We start from the raw sequence: 10,814 nt of genomic DNA on the forward strand, positions 1-10,814 counted from the left end.
TATGAACACTAACAAAAATATTTTTAATTTTGCATTTCGTAGGATTTAGTTTTCTGTATTTTGGTTGGTTGGTTTTGATTTAATTTATTGGGTATCAAACCTGTGAAGAATTTTGGAGAGCAAGCTTGATCAGCTTTGTGGAGGCTCTTTGTGTTCTAAACCTGCTTGTATGTTAGTAAGAGCAAAGTAGATGGTGAGGTCTTGGGTTCAAGATCCAGCCAATGTATGTGTATCTTACTTATAAAAAAATGTAGGTTAGCTCAGTCTTTAGGCTTATCATAGCAATTTCTGTTGTAATTTTGTACAATATCAGCTCTGTTCCATTTCAATTCCTTTTATACATTGTATAGTTTCTTCTTATAGTGTTATAATTTTTTCAATGATATGATTGTGATTTAAAATGGTATGGAGAGCTGCAAAGATATGTTTGATCTAAATTCCAAAAGGAGCAGCCAGGAGCAGCTATGCTAATTGTTACTCCCTATAAGATGCATTTAGATTTTATTTATTCTGCCACTTCCCTTATTGTTATATCACTGAATTATCCTCTAGACTTATTATATTTGTAAATGCTCTTGATGACTTTTTTTCATATTAGGGAAGTTATTAATGGCTTTACTATAATTAATCTCTAATTTGTTTTAATTGGAACTCTTACAATACAAATTTGTAAGTAAGTACATATATGTAATTGCAGGTACAGAGCTACAGCCATGCTTAGCATGCCATCAACCTCATTGAAATTTATGTTGCATAAAGGATATAAGAAAGTTGTGTTGTTTTTACCTTGCAATGGCAAAGACAAGATTTAGCAAAATAAGTACAGCCTCCAAAGTTTTATTCAGCAAAAATACAATTAGGATGAGATTTTGATTGGTTTATCATGTCAGGTAATTCTCCCAATTCTTTTCAAATTTGTTTTCCCAAATTATATCCGTTTGTCTCTCTATTTGTTTGTAAACTCCACCATTGAATCTTTGTACATCCCTATTTTTTCCTCTCTTTTTTCCATATGGATTTTTCTTTTATTTCGTTTGGTTCCCTATTGCTTGATTATTTTCCATGTTTTGTTTTTGTTTGATGGGTTTCCTTTGGTTTTGGAGGATTGCAAGGAACACAACCTAGAAGGTTTTAATTCTTCTACTATTCTGTTTTGTTCCTTTTTCTACTATTAAAAAAAAAAATCGGAACAAAGTTCTCCATTGTTCTATGGTTCATCATTTTAAGTTGTACTAAGTTTTTTTTTTTTTTTTTTAATTTAAATTTTTTAATGAAAAAGTTGTACTATGTTGATAAAACAAAGTTTAGAAATTTGGTACTTTTATTGTTAATTGCTTCTTCGCTGAGATGTAATTGTTCTCAACTCTATAGGATTCTCTTCTTTTTTTTTTTTTTTTTTGGTTATGGTTTTTTCCCTAGCTTGTGTTTATATTAAACATGTTGATGAAAGGGTGATTATTTACATTTAAAGCTTTTTTTTTTTAATGAGAATCACAAAGACATCTAAAGCTGAAAAAGAAAGTTTAAACTCCTAGAGTTTAATATATAGATTGCTTAAGTTGAATTTTATGCCCTAAGACTTTGGGGTTACACATCAATTTTTTCATCTTTGTTGAAAATCTGAGTTGGATCATATTTTGTTCCTGAACCTTTTACTATTTTAGAATCCAAATTTTGGATTGGAATCATGCTTTTCTATATTACTTGCAATTAATTTTTTAACTCAAATTTGTAGTTGGATTGTCATATCTTTTGCCTCACAGAATGTTAAATGTTGCAGGTGGTTTCTTTTACCCAAATTTGTGTTGTGGACTTTTATTATTGCCCATAATCCATCCCATGATCCTTGCTTGACACTTGAGGTTAGAAGAAAAGGAGAGAGCCCCCCTTTTTAAATTTTTTTTTTATTTTATTCCGTTGCTATTTTCAACCAGACAAGACTTGGTTTTTGGGCATTAATTGCAAGGCCATGAAAGTTCTTAAATTGAAGGATTTACATTGGCAACTGCTTATTCTTAACTTAAATTTGTTAAGATTCTCATCCCTTTTTTAGTCAATTTGTATTCTCCTTCTATTTTCTCCCATTTTGCTCTTGCTTTAACATTCTGTACTATTATGGGTTAAAAAAAAATTGTAATATGCTTTGAGCCAAATTATAAAAATTATCCTATGCATTGCACGGGTTAGCGACTAGTCTTTACTAAAAACCATTATAATAACGAAGGTCAATGATCTTGCGTAAGCCTTTACTTGCTTCTTTATCCAATTATTAAAATTTTAAAAACAAATTTAAAAAAAAAAAAAAAAAAAAAAAAAAAAAAAAAAAAAACAAAAACAAAAAAAAAATAATGTAAAAACATGGACCTGAGATCCCAAATGGGGGGTCAATCTTATCCATTTCCTTATCAGCTTCCTCAACCAAATATAAAAAGACCAAATAAAAAAAACTTGTTGACTGACCAATATGATGAAGATGATTGGAAGAAATTTCTCATATGAGCTCAATAATTAAGGCTTCACGGTCTAATAGAAAGCCAACTGAGAGAGAGGAATGGAGGAGAAGAAAGGTGAAGTTGTCCTGTTTGGAACATGGGCCAGCCCATACTGCACTAGAGTTGAGCTAGCCCTCAAACTGAAAGGCATATCCTATGAGTATGTGGAGGAAGATTTGACAAACAAAAGTGAGTTGTTCCTTAGCCTCAATCCAGTCCACAAGAAAGTACCTGTGCTTGTTCACAATGGGAAATCCATTGCCGAGTCACTCATTATCCTTGAATACATAGAAGAGGGCTGGAATACAACCCCAAAACTATTGCCTGAGGATCCTTACCAAAGGGCAAAACTACGCTTTTGGGCCAACTATTATGATCAAAAGGCCAGTTCTCTCTCTCTGAACTCTAGTGCTCTAGTACGCTAAACCTGATATGAACACGAGATATGTTCAAAATCAAGCAAGTATTGATCTTGTATCCTGTCCAGTGCACTAAAACATTGGACAGAAGCGCTTTGACTCTTGGTTAACTAATTCAATAAAAATTAAATTAAATTTAAAACAAAAACAAAAACAAAAAATTGTATCCCCCTATTTGTTGATTTGCTACTGCCAATTATGTAGCTTTTGTGTTCAAACACTAATAAAAGCATTTTGTGTCATCAGATTGTGCCAAGCTTCTACATCATCTTCGGGTCCAAAGACAAGGAGAGAGAGAAAGCCATTGAAGACTTGAGCCAATTGCTTAAGGTGTTTGAAGAAGGTATTGAAAAGGATTTTCCAGGGCAGTCTCCATTCTTTAATGGCGAGATCCTAGGTTATCTTGGTATCGTTATTGGCTCAAATGCATGCAACTACCAAGCTGTTGATGAGGCCATTGGTGTGGTACTCATATCAGAAAAGAATCCAGAGTTTCTCTCATGGATCAATGCTCTGAAGAACTGCCCTCTGATGAGGGAGACACTACCACCTCATGACAAATTGGTTGCCAAGTTGAGTGCTAGACTTAAGTCTACTTAAGTTTAATATTGAAGATGGTTGCACCTTTTAATTGTTTGGAATAAATCCTTGCCTCTTAGCCAAATAAAAAAAATTAAGTGTAAGCAGAACTATGATGCTACTGTTTGGTTTCTATAAAGGGTTGCCTATGTGTTTTGTTTCTACTGCATGTTCACTTCTTAACACTAGATTTGGCTCAAATGTAAACTAGAGCAAATGAAAAAAGTTGGCTAAAATGCCTTTTACACTTAAATTCGTGGTTGCTTCTAAATCCACAGAGTTTGATGTATGTTTAATTGGAAGAAAACAACCTAGCTGACCAATATGGTTGGTGATATCTAATAAGGATAGTTAACTAATTGTAAGTTTAACTGAAAGAAAACAACCTAGGTGACCATTATATAGGTAATACTTAATAAGGAAAGTTAACTAGTTGTTAAATAATTTCTCATCACAACACTAGAAGATTGAAGATGAGACATGGAACTGTGTGGAAGGGTTCAAGCAAGCCCATGTATATTATCAAAATATGTTGGACATGTACTTGGAGCCTTTGTTTTAAGTCAAGTATAAACCGGATGCAAGCCCACTCCAAGACATTGCAGTTCGAGTTTAATCATGGATAACTTTGGATTGTTAGCCCAGTTAAGGTGTGAGCCCTTCTTTTTTTCTTTTTCGTTTTTAGCTAATGTAATCCCCTCAATCCTTGTCCTACAAAAACTAGGTCATTATAAAAAGATATCATAGTCTGAACTGTTCAAAATATGTTGGGCATATACTTGGAGCCTTTGTTTTAAGTCAAGTATAACCTGGATGCAAGCCCACTCCAAGACATTGCAGTTTGAGTTTAATCATGGATAATTTTGGATTGTTAGCCCAGTTAAGGTGTAAGCCCAGATTTTTTTTTTTTTTTTCTTTTTCGTTTTTAGCGAGTGTAATCCCCTCAATCCTTGTCCTACACAAACTAGGTAATTATAAAAAGATATCATGGTCTAAACTGTTTAATAAGGACTCGGCTTAGATGCACTGGACCTATTGGGTTGATAACATATGGCTAAAAATGGACACATTTCACTATTGTGATAGGTCCAATGTAATTGAACATTAGACTCAAGTTTTGCCCATCAGATAATAAACTAAAATCTAATATCTCATGGATTACATAAACCTAAAAACCATTTTATCAATCATTTAATAATATGAGCATATAACAATCTTCTTTTGCTCTTTCTTAATTTCTTGTCACCCAAGATGACGAAGGCTGCTATGCCACTTTTCTTATCCCATATTTGACTATTAAAATCTAGAACTAAATACAAATTCTTAAGAATTCTTCTCCAAGATTTTGTTCTAGGAACATCTAGTCCAACTCTAATAAAATTTTAAATCTTTCTATTGTCACCATTGACTATAGTGATCTCTGACCCACCAAACACCACAATTGCAAAAGATCTCACAAAAGTAACTCTATAAATCAATGCCTCAAACAGCCATACATGCATTACACACCAATATTTAAGATACAAGACACAGAGAGAGAGAGAGATCATAATGGAGAAGCAAAATGAAGTTGTTCTGTTTGGCACATGGGCCAGCGCCTTCTGCAAGAGAGTTGAGTTAGCCCTTAAAATCAAGGGCATACCTTATGAGTACGTAGAAGAAGATCTAACAAATAAGAGTGAGTCTCTCATCCACTACAACCCTGTCCACAAGAAGGTACCTGTACTTGTTCACAATGGCAAACCCATTTCTGAGTCACTTGTAATCCTCGAATACATAGATGAGTGCTGGAATAACACACCAAAACTACTGCCAGAGGATCCTTACCAAAGGGCTAAAGTTCGCTTTTGGGTCAACTTTGTTGATCACCAGGTGGGTAGTACCTAATTACTTATGCTATTACTTTTTTTAATAAAAAATAATAAGTAGCACTAGAGTCTATATATTTGTCATTTAAAAAAATTGTAAAATCATTTGTTTAAACTTCAATTTGTCCATATAGAAGTTTAGAACTATATATTAATAGACTTTTAACAAATAGGAAATTATCAACAAAAGAAAAAATTGTATCCCACCGCATGCCTAATTAATTATGATATCTTATCTAGGTATGAATATGGTGATAATAACTCTACTTTAAAAATAAAAAAAATAAAAACAAACAAACAAAAAAAACAAATATCTAAAAAAAAATAAAAGGGAAGTGAACGAAATTTATAAATAATATATATTCCAATCATTTTCAATTTTTCCTCTTTCAACCTCCTCCTCTCTGATCCCTACCTCTCCTTCCGTTCCAAACATATTCTGAATAAGAATAAAAAGTCTCAAGTCCTCCTTAAAAGAAGAAAGTATTTCACATATCAAATATATGCATCATTTCTCACATAATGTGTAGGTCCTATTCCTACACACTTGTATAACTGTGGGATTTGCACACAATAAGAGGATAAATGCACGTATATCATTACTCTGAAGGAGCCTAGCTTGTATAACTTCAACTATTATTTATTGAAAAATTGGGCTCTCTTTATGATTTTAAGTAAATTCTAATTACATGCATCCTGTTAGCAGATTATGGCAAGACTCTTACCCATCATCATGTCTAGAGGCGAAGAGAGAGAGAAAGCAATCAAAGAATTCAACGAGTTGCTAAAGGTGTTTGAAGTAGGAATCAAAAAGGATTTTCCAGAAGAATTTCCTTTCTTTGAACGCAAGTCCTAGGGATATCTTGATATTGTTGTGGGCGCACATTTTTGCAACTACGAAGCTTTTCATGAGGTTGTTGCTGTGGTTTTTAGCCCTGAAAAGAACCCAGCAATTATGGCATGGTTGGAAGCTCTAAAAAACCATCCATTGATGAAGGAAATGCTCCCACCTCATGACAAGTTGGTTGCTGAGATGAGAGGAAAGTATTTGGGCCAATCTCCTTGAGTTTGATCCTTAGGCTAAAGGAAATCCTAAATATACTAGCTACTTAAATAAAAGGGTTATGAATATCCTATGGTGTTTATCGAATAATGGATATGTAAAAAAACCACTTCTTATTGTATAATTTTTTTTTTAATGAATAAAAGACGTTATTAACAAGTGAAAAAGTAAAACACTATAGAGGATCAAGCCTCAATCTTGATAACAAACTCAAAACAAGAGGGATAGCTACCCAAATCAAAAGAGCCAAAAACATTACACTTAAGAGACCATTTAGCTAAAGTATGAGCTGCTACATTTGCTAAATTCTTGACATCGGCATTTCACTGTTACGATATAGTTTAAGTTTTAACTATACGAGCTTGTGGTGTATTTCAATTGAAAGTTTAGTAATAATGACATTTTTTTTTTTTTTTGGTAGTACTCCATATCTGTCCCCCTCCCCTACTAAATACCTATATGAACGTGTGTGATCCAAAAATAAATAAACATTCCTAGTCAAGAGAACTCCATATGGCTGAGTGGAAATTGTGGAATCAGTTAATAGCTTGGACGAAGGCCTTGGTTTACTTCCACTGCATTCACATTAGATCTTGGCTCATCTTTACTACTATAACAATTGTAATGCTGAAGCCTATACATTTTTCCTGCTTCTTTATCTAATTATAAAAACTGTATAACACATGGATCCTAGATCTCTAATGGGTCAACCTCATCAATTTCCTGGTCAGCTTCCTCAACCAAATAGAAAAAACTAGTTGACCTAAAAGATAAAGATGATTGAAAGATAAAGATGATTGAAAGATATTTCTCATATGAACTCTTTAAATTAAGGCTTTTCAGAATCTAAAAGAAAGCCAACTGAGAGAGAGAGAATGGAGGAGAAGAAAGGTGAAGTTGTCCTGTTTGGAACATGGGCCAACGCATTCTGCACTAGAGTTGAGCTAGCCCTCAAACTAAAAGGCATACCCTATGAGTATGTGGAGGAAGATTTGACAAACAAAAGTGAGTTGTTCCTTAGCCTCAATCCAGTACACAAGAAAGTACCTGTGCTTGTTCACAATGGGAAATCCATTGCTGAGTAACTCGTTATCCTCGAATACATAGAAGAGTGCTGGGACACTACCCCAAAACTATTGCCTGAGGATCCTTACCAAAGGGCGAAACTCTGCTTTTGGGCCAACTATTATGATCGAAAGGTGAGTTCTCTCTCTCAATTCTAATGCTCCAATGCACTAATCGCGATATGAACATGACATATGTTCAAAATCAATAGTCAAGTATTGATTTTGTATCCAATCCAGTGCACGTACTAAAACATTGGACAAAAGCCTTGCCTCTTGGTTAACTAATTCAATAAAAATTAAATTAAATTTTTTAAAAAAAAATTTGTATCCTCCTCTCTGTTGATTTGCTATACTCATACCAATAATGTAGCTTTTGTGTGCAAACACTAACAAAATCATTTTGTGTCATCAGATTGTGCCAAGCTTCTACATCATCTTCGGGTCCGAAGACAAGGAAAGAGAGAGAGCCATTGAAGAGTCGAGCCAATTGCTTAAGGTGTTTGAAAAAGGTATCGAAAAGTATTTTCTAGGGCAGTCCCCATTCTTCAATGGGGAGATCCTAGGGTATCTTGGTGTCGTTATTGGCTCACTTGCATGCAACTACCAAGCTGTTGATGAGGCCATTGGTGTGGTACTCATATCAAAAAAGAACCAAAAGTTTCTCTCATGGGTCAATGCTTTGGAGAACTACCCTCTGTTGGAGGAGACACTACCACCTCATGACAAATTGGTAGCCAGGTTGAGTGTCTGGCTTAAGTTGTTAACGTGTATTAGGGTATGTGGGTTTTAGGCCCACCTTGTTTACTTGTATAGCACACTTACTTGTACTGCACACTCTGCCTCCTATATAAAGGCACTTATGTATATTCTATTACTTGAGAAATACAATACAATCATTCAGTATTTCTAACATAAGTCTACTCAATTTTAATATTGAAGCTGAAAGAAAGGGTTACCATGCATTAAGCTCTGATTGAAGATGGTTGCACCTTTTAATTCTCTCTTAGCAAAATAAAAATTTTAAGTGTAAGCAGAAATATGATGCTACTGTTTGGTTTCTATAAAGGGTTGCCTGTGTGTTTTGTTTCTACTGTATACTTCTTAAAACTAGAGTTGGCTAAAATGTAAACTAGAGCAAATGAAAAAAAGTTGGCTAAAATGAGTTTTACACTCCAAATTTTTGGTTGCTTCTAAATCCACAGAGTTTGATGTATGTTTAATTGGAAGAAAACAAGCTAGCCGACCAATATGATAGGTGATATCTAATAAGGAAAGTTAACTAATTGTAAGTTTAACTGAAAGAAAACAACCTAGATGACCATTATATTGGTGATAATAAGGGAAGTTAACTAGTTAGAAAAATTCTCATCACAACACTAGAAGATTGAATATGAGACATGGAACAGAGGAAGGGTTCAAGCAAAACCATGTATATTGTCAAAATAAGTTGGGCATCTACTTGGGTCCTTTCTTTTAAGTCAAGTATAACCCAGGTGCAAGCCCACTCCAAGACATTGCAGTTTGAGTTTAATCATGGATAACCTCGGATTGTTAGCCCAGTTAAAGTGGAGGCCCAAATTTTTTTTTCTTTCTTTCTTTTGTTTTTAGTGAGTGGAATTCCCACTATCATTGTCCTACACAAACTGGATAATTATATATAGAAAGATATCACGGTCCAATCGGTTGAATAAGGACTTAGTTTGAGTACACTGGACCAATTGGGTAAATGATATGTGGCCAAAAATAAACATGTGTCACTATTGTGATGGGTCTAATGCAACTGGACACTTGACTCAAGCTTTGCCCATTAAATAATAAATTAAAATCTAAGATCTTATGGAGTACCTAAACCTAAAAACTAAATAGGTTTAGGTACCCTATGAGTATGTGGAGGAAGATTTGAAAAACAAAAGTGAGTTGCTCCTCAGCCACAATCCAGTCCACAAGAAAGTACCTGTACTTGTTCACAATGGGAAATCCATTGCTGAGTCACTAATTATTCTTGAATACATAGAAGAGTGCTGGAATACCACCCCAAAACTATTGCATGAGGATCCTCACCAAAGGGCAAAAGTCCGTTTTTGGGCCAACTATTACGATCAAATGGTGGGTTTTCTCTCTCTCTCTCTCACAATTTCGATGCTATAGTTTTTTTTTTTTTTTTTTTTTTTTGAGGAAAAATGGCAGATTATGTGTATTGAACACAATATGAACATGATATATATTCAAAATTAGTTTAGTGTTGATCTTGTATCTCATCCAGTACACTAAAACATTAGATGGAGACCTTGCCCCTTAGGATAACTAATTCTATAAAAATAAAATAAACAAACATTTGTACTCTCCTTTTTGTTGATTTGCTACTTCAACCAATTATGTAGCATTTGTGTGCAAACACTAATAAAAGCATTTTAGTGTCATCAGGTTGTGCCAATCTTCCACATCATCTTTAGGGCCAAAGGCAAGGAGGAAAGAGAGAAAGCCATTGAAGACTTGAGCCAAGTGCTTAAGGTGCTTGAAGAAGGTATTGAAAAGGATTTTCCAGGGCAGAACCCATTCTTCAATGGCGAGAGCTTAGGGTATCTTGGTATCGCTATTGGCTCAAATGGATGCAACTACAAAGCTGTTAATGAGGTCATGTATGCGGTACTCATATCAGAAAAGAACCCAAAGTTTCTCTCATGGGTCAATGCAATGAAGAACTGCCCTCTGGTGGAGGAGACACTACCGCCTCATGACAAATTGGTTGCCAGGCTCAGAGTCTATCTCGCATCTACTCAAGCTTAATATTGAAGAGGAAAGACAGGCTTACCATGTATCAAGCTCTGATTGATGATGGTTGTACCTTTTAATTGTTAGAAATAAATCCTGTCTCTTTGCCAAAAAAAAATTAATGTAAGCAGAACTATGGTGCTACTGTTTGGTTTCTATGGGTGTTTTGTTTCTACTGTTCAATGCTTAAAACTCGCATATGTTAGAAAGATTTCCATTAAAGTTAGAAGTTGCAGCTTGTTAAAATTGCAGAGACAGAAGAGACTTTTCACAAGGATGCCTTTCAATAGTCATTGTGATTGTATGGCTGTAGGATTTTTCTTAAGCTAGAAATCAGTGTATATCCAGCATGTAGCCCTTCTTAACATTCCAATCAATCATCAACTCACAATGTTCCCAGACTTTAAGGGCTGACCAAGGAAACAATCCAAGGAAGTCAATCTCATAGGAGGCTGTACAGATTAAGCCAGCAGAACGATATATTTCAATATCGGTGTACCGTTTCGGGTTTATCGCTATTTAAAATATATATATATATATATATATTATTTGTA

The 10,814-nt window shown here is 34.4% G+C and overlaps 1 protein-coding gene and 1 pseudogene across 1 annotated transcript; both read left to right on the plus strand.

The window, feature by feature from the left end:
- Window positions 1-2,443: 2,443 nt before the first annotated feature.
- On the plus strand, window positions 2,444-10,416 carry LOC126718791 (glutathione S-transferase U10-like). Its single transcript, XM_050421144.1, has 3 exons — window positions 2,444-2,875; window positions 3,158-3,241; window positions 10,000-10,416. The coding sequence occupies exons 1-3, from the start codon at window positions 2,552-2,554 to the stop codon at window positions 10,273-10,275; spliced, it is 684 nt and encodes a 227-aa protein (XP_050277101.1). The 5' UTR covers window positions 2,444-2,551; the 3' UTR covers window positions 10,276-10,416.
- Window positions 5,034-6,520, plus strand: LOC126718793 (glutathione S-transferase U10-like; annotated as a pseudogene).
- Window positions 10,417-10,814: the final 398 nt, after the last annotated feature.

The sequence above is a fragment of the Quercus robur genome, chromosome 3 (genome assembly GCF_932294415.1).
Source record: "Quercus robur chromosome 3, dhQueRobu3.1, whole genome shotgun sequence".
Lineage (NCBI taxonomy): Eukaryota > Viridiplantae > Streptophyta > Magnoliopsida > Fagales > Fagaceae > Quercus > Quercus robur.

Bases quoted from the DNA above. Each gene is read 5' to 3' on its own strand.
- LOC126718791 (XM_050421144.1), top strand. From the start codon at position 2,552: ATGGAGGAGAAGAAAGGTGAAGTTGTCCTGTTTGGAACATGGGCCAGC. The intron at 2,876-3,157 runs GCCAGTTCTCTC...TTGTGTCATCAG, and splicing joins CCAACTATTATGATCAAAAG to ATTGTGCCAAGCTTCTACAT. The intron at 3,242-9,999 runs GTGTTTGAAGAA...CAAGTGCTTAAG, and splicing joins ACTTGAGCCAATTGCTTAAG to GTGCTTGAAGAAGGTATTGA.